We start from the raw sequence: 19854 nt of genomic DNA, 5'->3' as shown, positions 1-19854 counted from the left end.
TGTGTTTGATGAAGCCACTTTTCTAAATTAAACTAATTAAATGACAAAAGAAAAATGCACTTCTTTCTTTCTTAACTAGTCAAGTCATTACCTGGATTAAAAAATGTCAGTTCTGACTCCTACGAGGATTTAAGACACATTTAGCTGAGAGGACATCGGTCAGATGATGTGTAGACTGTAAATGAAGACAACAGAAAAAAAGGCAAATCTGTCTATTGCTGTTAGGGAGATAAATCACTCGTATAGACACTTTATTCTTCACAGCATTATCCTTTCTCCAATGATACGCTACAAACTTTTGGAATGATATGAAAATAACCTTATGAGAAGCTTATGAGTCCAATCAGTTTCAGTCACAGGATGAATGATTATTATGAATCATGAGTCAAAATTCCATCAAAACACAGGCAATCACGCTCCCAACACAAGTTACAGAATGTCAACAATAATAGTTAAAAAAACAAACAAAAAAAAAAAAACAGGTGACAAAACTGAAAATACAGTATGTTTGCAATTTTTACAAGAATATCCAGAAACAGAAAACGAGTCTGCTCTTTGCATTAAATATCACAAGGGCTGAACAATAACGATACGTTCTGCAAGAGTTATGAAATGAAACGACTGGATTGTAATTGTTACTGCTCAGTGTCACGAGTTAGAACTCCACACACACCAAATATGCAAAAGTCACACATCTCTGCACATGGCCACAGACTCTTTCTTATCACTGCATGAGTGTTTTCTTCAACACCACAAACCCGGAGAAATTCCACTAGTCACGTTTGCCTGTTTGAACAAGAGGAGCAGAGATAACGAACCAGGAGGAGAGGGAAAAAACCCCCACAATATTCCAAAGGGAGAGTGACAAAGTTGTTTTTGTATTTGTGAGCATTCAGTGTTCAATATTGATGTCTGAGAACTACAACACCAAGATCATGGGCATTAAAGCTACAGTGTGTAGGATTTAAGGGCAGTTATAGCAAAATGGCATATACTGTTCATAACTATCTCCTCATTAGTGTATAATTACCTACAACAACGACCTGATGTGTTTTTATGCTCTTAGAATGAGCCCTTCATATCTACACGGGAGAACGCCACCTTGTGGAGGCCACCATAATGTACTACTATGTTGATACAGTAGCCCAAAAGGGGCATATTTATTACTCTGCAATTTACAGCACAAATAAAAACTAAAGAAAAAAAAAGCCATCAGTGGTTGCTCCCCTTTATGGGGCTATTCCACAGGGCTCCGTTCTACTACGACCACCCACGATCCAAAAAAAGTGCAAATACAGGAAGAAACTGCTTAATCCATCTTGCCTCTAGTCGGGCTGGCTTATAAAGCGCAGACCTGGCAACCCACCCAAAAACAAAAAGAAAGCAGTTTTGTGCTGTTCAACTTGGAACACAAACTGCAATAAACACTGCTTCAGCTTCAAATTTTTACCCCGACAGAGCAAGATCAAACACGTTTCTTGCCGTAGTCACTATGTATATCCTGTTTAAAGACGTTCAAACATGACTGAAGCCGTTAAGACGATGACTACACTGAAGTTACTACGTACTACCAAGGAGAATCTGGATTAAATTTTTTGAACAACTCAAAACCAAATCCTGATTTCAAATCTGGGGCTGGTGATGGCCATAACTACTGCTGGACTGACAAAAATGGATCAAGAACTTACTGTGATGCTTCAAAACGTGCCCTGATTTACTATTCGGGATTAAACGTGAAGTAAAGGCGCTCTGTGGAGTCGTCACGTTACAAGGTCTACTGGTTGCTAGCTCAGGCTAACAAGTTTGACACCCAGATTTTGTTAAATGGAAGATCGCACATATGAAGGGTAGGGAGCATGAATCCCTGTCGAGGGAAGCACGGCTCGTCTGTGGTCACTGCATAATGCAATCTCACCACTAGATGGCATTAAGTCCTATACACTGTAGCTTTAAAGGAGCATTGATAACGTCATACATATATCCATATATTACTAAAAAGCTGTCACGCTCGAGTAGCCATCTTCAGAATATTAATTAAATATTAAACCAACCATAAATTCTTCATATCCCAAAGAGCTTCTGTATTAGTGGTTTCTTCTATTATGGCACAGTGCTCACGATCATAAACACATCACTCCGTTTATACCATTTATTTATTCATATTTGTCCCTCGCCAGTGGAAAAAATAAACTTTCTGTGTCCTTCTGACAAGGTTCCATCTTCATACTCTCTCTTTTGATCCTTCTCAGGTCACACAGTCTTGGCACTGCAGATTTCAAAGTCCAGCCTCCTCCAGCAGCAGCCAACTGTCCACATTGTTTCCAGGTTTTTGTGTAAAACTTATTCATTTGTACTGACAAACCCAGAAACGCCCAGAGTAATTCTGAACAGTGTTTTTTGCTCCCCATTGTGGACTCACTCACTCATCTTCAACGCTTACTCCAATCAAGGGTCACGGGGGCGCTGGAGCCTATCCCAGCAGTGACAGGGCGTGAGAGCGGGGTTCACCCTGAATGGGACGGCAGTCTGTCGCAGGGCCACATACAGACAAACAAACACATTCACACCCACACGCACACCTACGGACAATTTAAAGTTTCCAATTCATCAAACCTGCATGTCTTTGGATGTGGGAGGAAGCTGGAGCACCCAGAGGGGACCCACACAAACACGGGGAGAACATGCAAACTCCACACAGAAAGACCACAGGTGGGAATTGATCCCAAGACCTTGTTGCTGTGAGGCAACAGTGCTAACCACTAAGCCAACGTGCTGCCCATTGTGGACTCATAAAAAAACAAAAAAAAAACAAAAAAAAACACATCTCTGCCAAACAAACTCACCAGTCCACCACTGTGACACCTCCAGTGGATACGAGCGACCTACAGGACAACTGACCAGCGTTACAGACGTACAGCAGCACAGCGCCCTCAAATCATCTCACATGTGGTGTCCCTCCTGTCTTTGCTTGGTGAGGGCTTTGAGGATCCTTGGCAGGCTTTCCGTTGGTCAAGGCAGCGCTGTCTGTACCGGCAGCCGTGGTGGCGGCAACCGAGCGTTTTGCTTGCTCCTCGCTGTGGGCCTCCGGGCTGGGCTGTGTGGGCGGGGCCTGTTCAGCCGCCGGCTGGACGGTCTGCTCCTGCTGCAGTTTGTGGCTCTGCAGGAGGCGGAGCTGGACTCTGAGCTCCAGAATGGCTTCCTGCTCCTCATGGATGGCCTGGTTCAGGTGGGTGTTTTTGTTCTGAAGATCAACAAAGTCCACAGAGTGCACAAGTGAATAGGATTAGGAATGTCACAAGTTTGCCCTTCAAAATAATCACATCGTCTCTGTGATGATGGCATCTATATCAGTGGACTGTCATCATCATCCCTATTTAAAATAATATCTAATAATTACTATGATTAAAAGATGACAACACGGCTCAAACCAGGAGGATCACTGGTTCTCACCTCCATCTATCAGAATACATCTGAACTGCTAGAAATTTTGGGGATCAACTCAATTATGCCTATACATGCCCTGTTAATCACAGGAGAAAACAACAACAAAAGTCCAGTTATCTCCCCTTGAAGAGGTTGGACCAGAATTATTTTCCTTCATATGTTGTGCGACGTTTCACTGACATCCATAAACTGGTGTTGGAGGAGCTGATTACTCCATAGCACCACCACCAAAACCTTGTTTGCAGAGGTGGTCGAACAATGAACAGACACAAACTGAAAATCAGTTTTAAAGTAACAGATCTGACTACACTGATCTAAATGTACCTTAAACCAGTTCATGGCTCCATTTTAAGGTTATATTATAAAATTGGTTTAGTTATTCTTGTGCTACTACTGCCATGTCTTCAAACTCTTGTAAAAGTTCAAAGGTCACTGCAAGGCTGTCAGGAGACTGCTCACAGCAACATTAACATATGTCTGATATGGCAAAGGGGGATCGATACAGTAAAGGATAAATGTACCCATTTGTGCCTGTTTCCAGAGCAGAAGGTTTCTAGTTCAATGCCACTTCCTGGTTCCTGTCCACTCTCCAGGAAGTGCAGCAGGAAGTGCATCCAACACAGGATTCCAACCTGGGGACACTGTAAACTGACATTCTGCGGCACGTGGTAGGTACCTTAACCCCTCAGCCAGTTTGTTAATACTGTGATACTGGTTCAGAATGGGAAAGTTATGCTATGTCGTTTATGCTACGCCAACAACAGCTGGCTGCTTCTTCGCTGTGCTTTCTGCTCGCTGCATGTGGTGCTGCCCCCAGTGGTGAACAAATGGTGAGCAGGGACGGGCCAATGTGCTGCACCCACAGGTAAAACTGAAGAATGTCTCTGATTTTTTTTAATGAAATATGTATTTGAAGGTAAGCAGTGCCACTCTGATCTCATTCTGATTTACAAGGGGCGATTAAGAAGTTTTGAGCTGCACCCGGATAAAGTAGGGTTTGGTTCTCCATCTTTTTGCATTGTGAGAAACCAACATTTCTCAATATTGCACCCAGTGAGTCAAAACTTTACACTTCCTTGAGAAATGCTGGTTTCTCTGAATGCAAAAGATGGAGAACCACACCCTACTTTATCCAGGTCTGGCTCAAAATTTCTCAATTGCCCCCTTGTATCATGGGTAATACACGTAGGTCTACATTACATAAAGAACTGTATCGGATTGCATGTATCACATTGTTCCAGAATAAAAACTGTCATCCTTAAATTGTATTATAGCCCATGGAGATACTGTATGTATCATATTGTTTTATAAGGGAGAGGTGCACACCACCAATCATTTGGACAGGTGATGATGGTCTCGACTCTAGAGCGTGGGATGGCAACAGTTAGCCCTTGATGGCTATCTGTTGCCACCATCAAGATGGTGTAGGTGTTTCTTGTACCCAAGCGGCTCAGCACCTGGTCTAGTGGTTACAGGGATATTCTTGTAATCAGAGGACCATTTGTTCAATTCCCTGTCATGCAGGAAAAATCAGTAAGGTCCCTTGGTCAAGGTCCTTGAGCACCTTGCATCGCCCTGGCACCAGCGTGCATGTGAACGGGTGAATCTGAGTCATGACTGTAAAGGCGCTATGAGCATCTGCGTCAGGCGGAGCAGGACTATATAAATGCAGTCCTTTGACCAACGTGTTTTGTTGCCATTTCATCTCCGCCAGGCCTCCTCAAATGTTCGTGAAGATTTGACAGTGTGTGACGAACGCCTCACTCACCTCCAGTTCCTCGTTCTGCTTCTGCAGGTCTTCTAGTATAATCTGCAGCTCTTCCTCATCCTCGCTCTCACTCTCACTGTCTGACGAGTATTCCTCCGTCTCGCTGCGACCCTGCTGCCGACTGAGGGACACAACTGTGAGTTAAGAGTGTAGACCTACAGACATTCATGCCACTACAAAGATCTTTGTAATTAAGCTACTTGGCGTGACACCAAGGTGAAAACAAAACATAATAAAACAGACTTCTTCGTACCTCTGTATGTCTGCGATCTCTGCGCGCAGCCGTTCGATTTCTTCCTTCTCCGTAGCGATCTGTCTGCGGAGCACCTGCTCGAGAGAGATCAGCTCCTCTTGCTCAGTCAGGATCTCATTTTCCTGATTACAGAGCCGACAAAGAACACCACGAGGTTGGAATTTTGCGAAACACTTTCAGATCTTTGGGCACATGATGTGCTCTCTGTATCAGCAGTTTTCTTTTTTTCGTGCATGTGTGAATAACTCACCTGAGCCAAAAGGAGGTTGATGACTTCCTCCTCGTTCTCAGTCATTTCCTCTTTGGAAACATCCTCCTTTGACAGGCTGGCTATTTCCTGGGCTATCTTACTCTCACACTCCTAACGAGAGAAAAGATGCAGTCACACAAGCAAAAGACAGTAACATCAGAAAACTACAACAGGGCGCGAGGAAGAAACACACACACCACCACCAACCTGACGTTTGGCCTCTCTCAGTTTGCGTTTAAGAGCAGTCAGGATTCTCTGAACCTCCCAGAGCCGCTCCTCTTTTGACAAGTCCTTCACCCCCGCCTGGAGGTCCCGATGGAGGCAGTTCAGCAGGAACTCCTACGAACACACCCACAACTATTCATAGGATTTGTCCAAATTGAACTAACATTGGCACGTCTTTTTGTTCCTTTAGCTTACACAGCAATAAATAAGCAGTCAGGTAAACAAGTACTCGGACAGTTTGCAACGAAACCATCAAGGTGTGTCTATAATGAGGACTATAAGTACTGCATTGACCATTTAGGAATTACAGCCATTTGTATACACAGTATATAATGATTACATCACTTCAACAACCGGTTTTCTTTAAATAACTCAGATGGTGGATACATGAACATTTCCAATTCATTGAACAGGCCTTGGACTTTGTTTACATCAATTATTAAGAAATAGAATCACTACCATACTGTGTGGTGAATCTGTCTGGGGTAGGCAGTTCTTAAAAAGAAGGAAACTAGTGTGTTGTAATAGCATTTATACAGCTTCACGGTGGAGTGGAACAGAGAAGCATTTTTTTCCCCCATACAAAAAAAACAGATCAAATCCAGGATTGAGTCTCGCATGTATTTTCTGTCAAAAAAGGGCTGAAAGTTCCTTTTTCACAAAATATATACAAGTACATAATGTAATTTAAACAAATAACTACTTATTTTGGCAGTAACATACAAAAGCTATGTTGTGATATATACAGGGTGAACACAAAAACACTCCTTGGTTTCAAATATGCATAATATCAAAAGTCACATGAATAATTTTACAATTTTGGTATCAACAGTTGCAGAAACTCAAGTTTTTTTCCTCTCTTTTGCAGATTCTTCTTCAAAACTGTAAATTATTCACATGAAAATGTGAATAATTTCACAGCGCCCCGTATGACACAGGTCATACGGGGCGCTGGTCATGGCGACAAGCAGCAGCAGCGTGTTGAGTGTGCAGTGTGTATGAGGACTATCTTTTGGGTGTGATCGCTTCTTCTGGTGCTAAAGTGACTGTCCTGCAATAACTGACAGCTGATCACATCATCTGCGGTGCATATTTTTGCAACAGAATGGCCTGGTTGGGATACTTGCTCATTCTTACCTGTTGTGGTGTACCTGTCTGGGGCCTGTGTGCAAACAGCGGCGGTGTCCAGTACACCCGCGAATTTCTTCTCCGTTTCCAAGATCAGGTGCTGGATCTATTTAATCCATCAGTGGTTTTTCCCGAATGAAATGCTTCGATCCAGGGTAGAAGTTGGAGAAGCTTTTGGGCAGCATAAAACGCTTCTTCCAAAGAAAAGGGGAAGATGTGGTGGAGTTCACCAGCGGCTAAGAAGAGAGGGGATGCGTCAGATTCCCTTCCTACGATAATGCTTTCTAATTCCCAGTCCTTACGGAGGTAAAATCGACGAGCTACGAGCCAATGTTCACTTCGTGGAGGAATATAAAAACTCTTGCCTCATCGCGCCTCACGGAACGTGGCTAAAAGAACCAGGATGGTAACTCTGAGCTGGACTTAGCTGAGTTTGGACAGGCCACTCAGACCTCGATGGGGGACTCCCAAGTGACCGGTAAGTCACTCGGGGGTGGAGTATGCCTGTACGTGAATCAAAATTGGTGCTCCAGGGTATCTCCCCAGATGCGCCTAATTTAATCATGGGAGATTTTAATAATTGTAACCCTGCTAAATTACTTCCAGGGTTTGAACAATATGTAACTTGCCCCACACGACGCACAAAATGTCTCGATCTGTGTTTTGGGTCAATCAAAGGCGCATATAGATCCTTCCGCAGAGCGCCACTAGGGTCGTCCGACCATAATGTCATTCACCTTGTGCCCTATTACCAACCTCTCTTTAAGAGAGTCAAAGCAGAGAGACGCACAGCGCCTGTGTGGAATGCAGATTCCATTCAGTGCCTCCAGGAGTGCCTTGATTGCACAGATTGGGATGTTTTTAAAGACAATTGCAAAGATCTTGACAAACTTACAGAAACTGTGTCTGCCTACATCTCGTTTTGTGAAAACATAACTATCCCTCGCAGATCATTTCGTTCCTTCTCAAAAACAAATGTCTGGTTCTCTAAAGATGTTAGAGACTCATAATACAGAGAAATAAATGCTTTGAAGGAGGGATATGTCTATGTATCACATATTGCAGAAAGAAGTAAAAAAAATATTAGAAGAGCTAGAAATGACCACAAGAACAAGTGCAAAGCCTTTTTTCTTCTGGAATCTACGTTCATCTTGGAAGGAATGAAATCTATTGTAGGAATGAATCAAAATCAAGCTCTGGTGTTCTGAGCACTAACTTGTTTCCTTCAGAGTTGGTCTTTGCAAATGAATTGAATACTTTTTATAATCGATTTAATGTCCTGAAGTTTTAATCACAAATTGTGTGTCTTCAGAATGATGAGCCCAGTATATTAACTTATCCATTGATAGAGGTGTGGTCCTTAAGCACCTTAAAAGTGTTAAGGAAAGGACAAGTTCAGGGCCTGATGGTATGGGGGAAGGGTACTTAAAAACTGTGCAGAGCAATTGGCTGATATATTCTGCCACATCTTTTCTTGTTCAATGGAACTTCGCAGAGTACCTCCCTTTGGAAATCCTCAACAATTGTTCCAATACCAAAAAACAAGTCACTTAAAGAACCGAACGATTGCAGGCCTATAGCACTAACATCTCTTGTTATGAAGACTTTTGAGAAAATTGTGAAAGAGGAGCTTTTAAGACAAACACAGGGAGTGTTAGACCCACTCCAGTTCGCATACAGATCTGGAAGGGGCGTGGATGATGCGATCTCCACTCTACTCATTCTGGCTTTGCAGCATCTTGAAGGTGCAAATACCTTATTCGGATGTTGTTTATTGATTTCTCCTCCGCTTTTAACTGCATACAACCACAGTATTGGCAGAGCGATTAAGAACATGAACAATGATGTTGGCCTAATTTATGGATTATTGACTTTTTAACAAACAGATCGCAGAGAGTCAGAGTTAATGAAACTCTCTCCGATGCTGTTGTATCCACTGGAGTCCTCAGGGCTGCATTTTATCTCCTTTGTTGTTTGTTCTTTATACTAATCTCTGTCAAAGCCAACATGATAATCATCACATCATAAAATATGCAGATGATTCAGTTATCCTGTCCCTTCTGCACGGTGATGACTCCACAGACCATAGTTTGGTCTTGCTGGACTTTTTAGAGTGGTGTCATTCATCCTTTCTATATATAAATGTGGACAAAACTAAAGAAATGCACACTGATTTCAGGAAAACACCACCTGTTCTGAATCAAATGTCCATTGATGGGAAGCCCATAGATGTTGAGAATTATAAGTATCTGGGCACCCAAATTGACAATAAATTATCCTTTGAATTGCAGGTTAATGCAGTGTGCAGTAATGCGCATCAAAGAATGCACGTTCTGCGAAAACGTAGGAACTACAACGTAGATGGTGTCCTCATGAAAATGTTCTACAGTTGCTTTGTGGAGTCTGTGTTAACCTTTTCCTTCCTGTGTTGGCTCAACTTATTGAACCTTAAGAATCGCAACCGTCTTTGTAATATTGTCAAGGAATGTGGTAAAATTATGGGAACTCAGTGCATGGACATCATGGACCTTTTTAAAACAAGAGTTGTGTCAAAAGCCAGGAAAATTATGGCGGATTCGGCACACCCTCTGCACTCACAATTTAAGTTTCTGCCCTCAGGCAGACGCCTGGTATTGCCCAGATGCAGAACCAACAGACTAAAAAACTCTTTTATTCCCACAGCCATTGCTCTCCTAAATAACACCTAAGGACCCACTGTTGCACTTAAGTCTACACTGACTTGCACCTTATTTCTTGGTTTTTGTTTTGTATATTTATTCTGCTGTGTTTTGTGAACTTGTATGATGTGTTTTTATGAATGCAATTTTTAATGCTGACTGCACCTGAATTGCCCCCATGGGGACTAAATAAACAATCAAATCAAATCAATTCAGTAAGGTATATCTTATATATTATATTCCAATTCTAAGGTGGAACTATGCTAGTATATAAAGGTATATCTAAAAAGGAAGAGTAAAATAGGAGAGTAGAAAAGAGTAGAGTAGAGCCACCTAGGTGCCTGGTCTTGAGAACCAGGGATGGTAGGTTGAAAAGCTTTTTTATCCCATGGAAACTCTCCTTATCCATCCAAGTGGCTCAAGAAAAAGGTATATATTATATAATAAATAATAAGACATAAGAAAGATAAGACATCAAAGGAGATGATTGTAGTATAGGTAATTTAGTATGTACACTAGTAGTAAAATTAAATATAGTTAGTAGGCTAAACTATAAATCTGGTATTTTATTATAGAAACAGAAGCTATGAGTGTATGAATGTATTGGTATCTATCTAAAGTAACTCTGCTAGCATACTATAGGAAAATAAAAAGTATAATCATTATGCTATCAAATGGAAACCTAAGAACTTAGGTACTATATGTTGATGTCTTTAAAAGAACACAAACTGATGAATCATTAAAAATCTACACCATGTAAAAAAAATTGTAAATAACGAAAATAAGCTAGTTATAGTAGAAGAGCTAAATTAGCCATTAATAAGCCAACCGTACCCAGCAAGCTAACACGATAAACAAAAACGGTAATTAGTGTATAAAGTATAATAGCGTAGTTAAACCTACAATAACGGTATTAACAAATACATACAAAATAATGTGGGCAAAAGTATGAATTAATGTGGGTTATCAAACAGAAAAGAACCAACTATATTGTAAGCTACGATAAACGTTGCTACAGCCAGCTAGATAAGCTAACGTTAGCTGTTAGGTATAACTAATTGTACCCACTCCTCCAATATGACTTTTGATATTATAAATATTTGAAACCAAGGAATGTTTTTGTCTTCACCCTGTATTTAAGATATAAGCCGTAATTAAATAAAAGTTTGGAATTGCAGTGCCTTAAGGACTACCATAAAATTAAAATTACTAAACTGCACAATTGTTGAATTTGCACCATTACTATTTATTATTACATTGTACATCTGCCCTGCAGCCATGGTGTGTGTGTGTGTGTGTGTGTGTTGTGTGTGTGTGTGTGTGTGTGTGTGTGGTGGTGTGTGTGTGTGTGTGTGTGTGTGTGTGTGTGTGTGTGTGTGTAAACAAACATTATAAGACTCTGACCAGTAAATGTTGCAGTAGAAAGTTGCCGGAAAGTGGGCAACATTTTTGTTTAGGTGCAACTAAACTGTGACCTCAGAGTAACGGGGACGTCAGTATTATCTGGGGTGAACAAACGTCCTGTTTTCCCAGGACATGTCCTGGTTTCTCTGAGAGGCCAATCTGAATTTGTGTCTTTGGTTATACACATTATTTTGTAATATAACAATTTTCTATCAATACAGAGGGAGCATATTTAAAATGTAGTGAAATTATAAGGCATCTTTGAGTAAACTCTGAGTATCTCATTGCCGGGCCGAGTGTCCTGGTTTGTCGATAGTCAAAATATGGTCACCCTAGTATTATCAAAATTTGATTTCAGCCACTAAGTCCATGGCACAGACAAAGCTTGTGTATTATAAACAGAAGAATCTGATTTTGTTACATTCTTCTTGCATGATGTCAGTATTTTATCAACAGAAACATAAATATAGTCAGTATAATAACTTCAAATTTACATATCCACAGGCATATTGCTGTGTAAAAGAAAGGACACATTAGCTGCAGTGGACCAGACGCACCTGCCGTCGGATTTCCTCTTTGATGCTCTCCTGGGTCTCGGGCAGCGCCGGCATTGTTGCCATGTTGGACCAGCGGAGTGGACGTACCACCGGCTTCAGGACAACGTCCCCAAACAGCTCTCTCACATGCGTGAAGAACATGTACAGGACACGGTTCCCAATCTGAAACACCAAGTAAACAATCAGACAAAATAAATAAATAAATCATTTGAACACAAATTTAATGACATCAGAAGTGCTCAGGGGAACACAGTGAGGCCACACCCACATTTCAAACTATCAAGTGGGCAGAGAAAATGTTGTATGGACTTTAAAACAGTAAAATTCAGTAACAATTAAATAACTGACCTTTTTTCTATGAAAGTAACCATTTTCCTATACTGATCACAGCCAAAATCAAACCACTTCTTCCCAAACAAGTTTGATCTAAATTGGATTAAACATTTTTAGCATATCTTATAAAACACATAGCTACATATATAATTACACAGCGACTAGGATGTATGCCTTGACTGGTGCTTTAAAGATGATATATGGTCCAAAGGTTGCTGTTTTACAATCGGTATGTGGAGGATTGACCCCCGTTTTCAAAAGGATACTTCCTCTACCCTCAATGATACACCACCCAGAAATGAATTCAGTCAGACAATGTTCTTTAGTTACTGCGCACAAATAAAAAAATCAAGCTGATGTCCATAGTGGTCACACTGGATATTGGACAACCCCCATTTTGTAAAGAAACCTTCATCTAGAAGTCCCCAATACACCACCAACAAATGGTTTCAACCAGATGAGGCTTTCTTTGGAATATATGCGTGTGTGTGTGTGTGTGTGTGTGTGTGTGTGTGTGTGTGTGTGTGTGTGTGTGTGGGGGGAGAAGATGGCACCTGTGACGGCCATATTGGATAACTCACAACCCTCATTTTCCAAAGTGCCCTTCCTTGAGCCTCCCCAAAACACCATCAAGAAATTATTGTTAGTAACTTTAGATATTGTGTGGAAATGAAAAGCTTACAGACGGAGGATGCCTGAACAAGATTAAAACATAACCACCCCCCACCTTCTAGCTTCTCTTAATTCTGATTATGGTTATCCTGATGAAGTGACTTTGACCCCCACCCCAAAAACAACAATTTCAAACAATTTGTTGCTATGGGAAAGTTAGATATTTTTTTAAAAGGGTCAACATCAAACATCAAAGCCCATTTTTAATTTTGTCAAATTTTGTTTTACTGCCAATTTTCATTCAATCTCACAGGTGTGGAAGCACTGTATCTACCACACCAAAGCCTTGGATCCTGGATGACAACCATCCAGGCAGATGATTATCAATATCACAAATTGCATGTAATCATCTTATCCTATCTTTCCTGTCAGACCTGGATGGTTGGGTTCAGTACGATGGAGACATTCTGAATATTCATCTTGGTATCTGTCTCCCTGGCGATGACATGGTCATGTGTGTGGATTAGCCAGGACAGAAGAAGACGGCTCTCTGGAGACACCTCGGCCAGCAGTCTCTGGAACTCTGTCACCTTCTCTGCCTCCACCTGTCGACCGCACGCGTCTTCGAAGCGTTGGGCCAGATCTCGGCTCACCAAGTTCTCCGGCAGTTCACGCAGGTACTGCTTCAGTAGGCTTGCAACTGTGTGGGGGTCATACTCCTCTAGGCAGGGACACTCCTCTCGGTCATAGGATGCTTTTAGTTCATCCACCTTGGACTTCATACCTAGGAAGATGAGAAGTGGATGTGAGGAAACCTGCTGTGCAGATTTTAGTTTTCTTTTTTCTGCCATTTGATAAATATTTAGGAGATGTTCTGTATACCTGAGACTCGATAGATGCCTTCACACTTCATGCCGTAGTTTTCAACATAGTCCACACATTCTCTGAAAATGGTGGCAGCTGGATGCTATCGTACAGAGCTGTCCTCTTCACAGCTTCAGCCAGAGAGGAGCTCCAAAGACGGCCTAAAGGTCGGGATCTCTACCGGACTGGCTCTACCTCCGTGGTCGGCTTCTTCTTCTTCTTCTTCTCCTTCCACTGTTTCACCACATCAGCAGCTGTTAGGTCCTTTGATTTCTTATCCTTGGCCTTGTCCTCCTTGGGACCTTTCTCCTTCACCTTGAAGTCCTTTTCCTTCTTCTTGGAGAAGCTTGGCTTCTTGAACACATGGATACCCTTGGAGCGCTTCATTTTGGACGGGCTCTCTGCCTCCTCTGCAGAGCTGTCCTCCTGGAAAGCAGCGTAGCCTTCCGCTGATGAAGGTTAAAGAAACATAACAGGAGACAGAAAAAAAAGGGTTAGAATGAAGACAAAAGCTTCCCCTTTTTTCTTATCCTCCTCCTCAACAAAAGTGAATAAAAAGGAAGAGTAGATGCGTGAGCGAGAAGACAGAAGAGGAGGGGAGAATGGGAACTTGGAAAAAGAGAGTCAGACACTGATTTAGCGTAGCTCCCACTGCACCTTACGCCTCGCTTCTGCAGAACAAGCTCCTCGTTTAAAACAATTTCCTCACAGAAAATGGCTACGTCACAGCCATGGGTCTCTCCAAACACATTTACTCCTCTGTCACTACACTGAATTTTTACATCAGAACGATCCCCTTGTATCATGCCTCTGCCTGAGACACACCTACACTGGGCTCTCTGGGCGTGACCTCAAACTGTCCATCTCTTCCTTTCTCCCACCATACCCTAGCGTAGCAGCCAAATACAGACACGGTGGGGGGTGGGGGGAAATCAGGTCACAAAGTGGACAACAGGACTGACTGCCAATTACTGATAAACATCCCCACAAAAGGAACATTTTCACTGTCGACAGCAACGGCCAACAGGATGGAAAACTAGGAACTCTGACCTTCCTCAACAACTCCTTCTGATGAGGTCTTCAAATAGGGTATTAAATCATTGTCAGTTTTGGATTAATGTCTCCCTTACGAGTCGACAAACTTTTATGCCTTGGTGATGGAGTGCCTGTGGACTAACGCCTGCATGGACTTCCTCATCAAATACAATTCTTTTTGTTATGTTATGTTGTTTTGATTTCCTGTTTCTTCAGCTTGGTAAAAACTTTGTAAAAACCCTGTAACTGTTAGAATGGCCTAAGCAGTGGGTTACCCCTTTGAGTCTGATCTGCTTGAGGTTTCTTCCTCAATATCATGAGAGGGAGTTTTCCTTACCACTGTGTGCTTGCTCTGGGGGATGTAAGGTTAGACCTTAGTCGTGTGAAGGGCCTTGAGACAGCTTTGTGTGATTTGGCACTATATAAAATGAAATCCATTGAAATTGAAACTTGACTTGTACAAACCTAAAATTTTTGTTCTAGAAACCTTGCCCCCCCCAACACACACACACACACACACACACACACACACACACACCACACACACACACACCACACACACACACACACACACACACACCCTCCATTCTTAAATGTAAGGCCTTTTTATGCTTCTGCTGCTCCATAACTCCATGGCCATGCAATCACTTTGACGCAGTCATGAAGCTTTCGAAGTTCTCCATCAGCATTGGGGGATATCCCAATACAAGTCACCACGGAGAACATTTTTTTTGTGAAGACTGGCCTACTATCCCATGATGTCTATGGACATGAAGGTCACCAACTGTACCAGAAAAATGAGATTCCAGAAATGACGTAGTTAGCTGCTCAATCACCGTCCATCTCGACATGTAGTTACAGGTTTTGGGAGGCACACATCACGCTACAGAGATGGGCTCAGAGAGGGTTCACAACAACACAGAGGATTCTGTGTGGCTACGGAGTTGTGGATATAGAGTAACATAAACTGGGCTTAAGAAGGCAACAGTTGTACATGAAGGTCAAGGTAACTTTATTTGTTCCCAAAGGTAGATTTGGCTTACAGCGAAGTAACATGACTTTCTCCACACACACAGATAACACTTAAACAGTAAGTCCCTTCAGCTGCTCCCTTGTTTGCACTCGGGGTCGCCACAGCAAATCCTAGGTGGATCTGCATGCCCTTCCTGACGCAACTCCACATTACATGGAGAAATGTGGCAGGGGTGGGATTTGAACCCAGAGCCTTCTGCACTGAAACCAAGCGCATTAACCACTTGGCCACCACCCCTGCACACACAGATAAGACTTAAAACACGCTAAAAAACAGTGACAACAGCGCTTCATCCTAAACGACAGGGATCAGTGCAAGAAAGTAAAAGACAAAGAAAAACCATCCTAGCAGATAAAAAAAAAAAAACAGGATAAAAATAAACAAATAAAAGCTATACAAAGAGCTGTACTAAAAGAGTGAATTCCATAAAATACTTGGTAGGTTTTGTTGATCACTATTCGCTGTTTTGCAGTTGTGAATCACGCGCCGTTTGGCGGTCTGTGACTTACTTGAGAGGTCGGGTTCAGCAGAGTTGTGGTTCAGGGCATAATGTAAACAAACCGCGTAAAGTCTGGACAACAAGACAACATCGGGGCACAGCAGAAGTTCATCACAGGAGCTACACCTCCTCTAGATAACCCTCTCATCTTGGGAGAATGTGTCATCATATTAATCGCTCGTGAACTCGCTGAATCGGTGCCATCTACATCCACGCTAGCCATTGTTTACATGGCTTTGAAACACCGGAACTCTGCTGGCGCTGCGGTGCATTCTGGGAAGCGCAGGGATATTATGGGAAATGTTAAAGTACTGAATGATGGCTGCAGGAACAAAGCTGTCATTATATTGCTTCGTCTTACAGACTGGCAATTTGTATCTGCTGCCTGATGCAAAAAGCTGAAGCTCAGCATGAAGTGGACTTCAAAATAAGACCAGTCATCCTCTGTAACTGTCTGGTATATTGGGATTCTGGGTTAAGCAGTGGTTCTCCAACCATCCTACTGGACCACCTCATAATTTGATTCAGAGAACCTTTATTAATAAGCGTAAGGTTGCTGAACCAAGACACTGAGCTAAAAGATAAAACTGATTCAATAAATGAGAGATAAAAAGGGTTGAGTGTTTTTGATGGCAATGTCGAAAAGGACGACTGCCTCAAACAGTTCAAACGCCGATTCCCCTCTTATATACAGCCTTGCAGTTTGCCTCAAAAGTTAGTTTGATTGTTCTAAAATATTTAAAATATTTATATTTTTCCACATACTCCACTGTCTGACTGTTCATAAGATGAGTGGGTTCCTGAGACCCAGGGAGTCTTCTAAAGTCAATGCACGTCTTTTGTGTCAGAAGTGTTCATCTGAAGAAAGGGCTGATCACACCACTCAACAAAGTCCTGCGTGACTGGCAGTGGTGGGCACAGTTCAGCTAATGTTTTTGCTAGCAGATTAGCTTTTCAGTTAAGTTTTAAAACCATCATCGGACCAATTACCTTCCGATAAATTTAATTCTGATAACTTTCAGTCCAATAACATTTTTTTGCTGGTAAAGTGAGGAAAGTTTAACAGTCAAAAACATTTGTAAACTCTAAAATCAAACATTTTAGTCCGCCTGTTGTGTATTTGTGGCAGACTGGCTGCCTGTCGCTTGCTGATGACATCATCATTAAGCACAAGACATGATTGGCCAGTCGACGCAGGGAGCATTGTGAGTAGTGTAGTTCAGGTTCACCTCGGACGTTACAGTTACCGTCCGCTCGACACAAACAAAATGGACTAATTTTAACATTATTTTATTTCTTTGTGGCTGACGGGATAATTTAATCACCAAAACTCGGTGGGGGAGTGGAAAGCTCATGGCGCAGCTGTGTGTACAGAGGGACTTTTCTTCACCGATTAGACATTGTTTTGGATTAAAAAAAAAGGGATGCTTTATTTCTTCAGATGAATCCCACTGAAACTAACAGGTAAGAATTTATATTTACTAACATGTCTTTTACTCTTCCAATCAATGCATTAATGGACGTGTTTCGGTTGTTTAAGTCGCAGGGTTCAAAATGTGTGAAAAAACAGCAGCTTTTTAGTTTGTGTATATAATACCCAGATAAACTGTGACTTCTAATACTGTGTTTTTACTGCTTTTGAAAGATCATGACAGTGTTTGGGGTTTTGTTTTGTTTTTTATTCATTCATTCATTTTTTGTGTGTTCTTATGTGTTTGTGATCCTTGAATTTACCCAGCAGCGAAAAGCGAAAGTGAAACTGGTTTATCAGAACCCGACAGTGTAATCTGATGTGGCTGTGTCCGAATCAATACTAAAAATTATCAGTTAACTGTAATAAACACACATTTTTTTAGCGGTTTATCGGTTTAGCGTCATAAAAAATAACTTTTCAGTTATTGGATTAATGGTTATCAAAGCTAACTTTTTGGTTAGCTGCGCCCACCACTGGTGACTGGGACATGACTTGTTTCCTTCTCATGAAGCATCTGCATACTTTAAAATAACGAAGTGGCTACGGATACGTACATCCGTATCTTCTGCGGGACTGCTAAAGGTACGGCCCGAGGTTCACTGAGTGGATGTATGTGACACCGGTGGGAAATACACACGTGGAACAAGAAGTGAAGCTCTTAACAGACACAGAATATTGTATGTCCACTAATGCTTCAGTTGAACTGTGCTGTTTCTTTTTTCTCCCTTGTTTCAGAAGCCGTAACTGGCAACTGTCTTCTAGTGTTAGCAGAGGTTAGCCTGTAAGCTCACCGTCGTGCTGATAATCATTCGAATACATTTAAGGAAGCTGCTGTAAATGAAGAAATTCATCAAAATATCGACATAAGTTGCAAATGTGTTTTGCTTCTTTCATCATCCATCCACCTCAAGTTCCAAGCGCTGTTTTCTAAGCGAGGTGGAAAGAATTGTATGTGACACCGGACCTTTAGCCGCATATGGTACGGGTACAGACATATTTGCGCATTCTGATTGGTCGATAAGACACCCTCTGTATCTTTAGAACGGTCTCTGTAGATACAGGTCTGTACCCGTAGCCACGGCCTTAAAATAAATCCGTTTTCCCTGCTGCTGCAACACATGTTCATATAAAGAATGAACAACAGAGTGGACAACACGCAACCCTGAAGGGAGTCAGTGGACCAACAGACCTGATCAGACAATGTTCCACTGACTCTCACTCTGTGTCCTGTTAGTTAACAAATTTAAAATCCAGCGCACCAAGTTATTGCTTAAAACAAATTGCTCTAAAGGTCTCTCTGTTAAAATGTGGGGTTGAATTGTATTAAAAGCAAAACACAACAACAACAAAAAAAATCAATAACTAAAAGCAGAGCACGGGTTCCTTTCCCTTCTAAATGTTTCATCAAATTGACTGTGGCATCGTCAACCCCTCTATGTGGCCAATAAGCAAACTGCAAACAATCAAAATCAGGCTCGGTTATCTTTAAGATTCCAGACCTGTTCATGTAGATCCATAAATCGAGCCAAAGTTCACCCAATCAACATTGAATTATGCCACCTAGTTATTCAAAAGCTTTTACAAATGATTCCATTAATTTCTGGAACTTCCATACACTTTTAAGGGGGACATTCATGTTTCTGTGTGTATACTGGTGACACAATTAAATTGGGACATTGGGAAATCTCACTTGTAATTATTATTTTCAAAAGCTTAATATGGAAGTAAAGTAGATTTTACAACTCACTTAACATACACATTATTTAGTAAAATGCAATATTGACAGTTTGGAAAAAATACAGTTTGAACGTTTTTAGCCAGGGTGTATGTAAACATACCTCCAACAAGAGTATGAATAAGTTGTTGTGATGTTATTAAGGCATATTTGGGTGTGGAAATGTATCACAATCTCTTACTCCTTTTCTCCTTCTTCTTGAACTTGTTCTTCTTCTTGCTGTGCTCTTTGTCATCGTCTGAGGCGTAGGCGTCGGGAGCCTCATGGTGATGGCCGTCGTGTGGCGGTGACGGCTCTCCGGTGCGGTACAACCCAGGGAACTTTGTGGGACTGATCTCTTCGGAGCTGGGGGTGCGGGCCGCGCTCCCCGAGTGCTCGGCCCTGCGCTGCTCTGCAGGGCTGTTTGTGGGGGGCAGGAAGCATTCAGTCATGGCTGCTGCAGTTCTGACTGGCGGCACATCACAGCTCCATCACACCTGCAGACGACAGAAATAAAAGACCGAAACAGCACTCAATGTCAGACTACAAACTCGATCTAAATCAATCAAGCATACTTTGGTTT

General features: G+C 41.9%; 1 protein-coding gene across 1 annotated transcript; it reads right to left on the bottom strand.

Moving 5' to 3' along the window:
- Positions 1-2760: 2760 nt before the first annotated feature.
- Positions 2761-19723, bottom strand: ralbp1 (ralA binding protein 1). The gene is given in 11 exon segments (XM_034183557.1): positions 2761-2986; positions 2989-3241; positions 5213-5333; positions 5466-5587; positions 5716-5826; positions 5923-6054; positions 11708-11869; positions 13087-13436; positions 13535-13606; positions 13609-13965; positions 19474-19723. Coding segments are annotated over 11 exon segments (1986 nt in total). The 3' UTR covers positions 2761-2930.
- Positions 19724-19854: the final 131 nt, after the last annotated feature.

This window comes from Thalassophryne amazonica, chromosome 12 (genome assembly GCF_902500255.1).
Source record: "Thalassophryne amazonica chromosome 12, fThaAma1.1, whole genome shotgun sequence".
NCBI classification, from domain to species: Eukaryota; Metazoa; Chordata; class Actinopteri; order Batrachoidiformes; family Batrachoididae; genus Thalassophryne; species Thalassophryne amazonica.
This window is presented reverse-complemented; position numbering and strand designations above follow the sequence as displayed.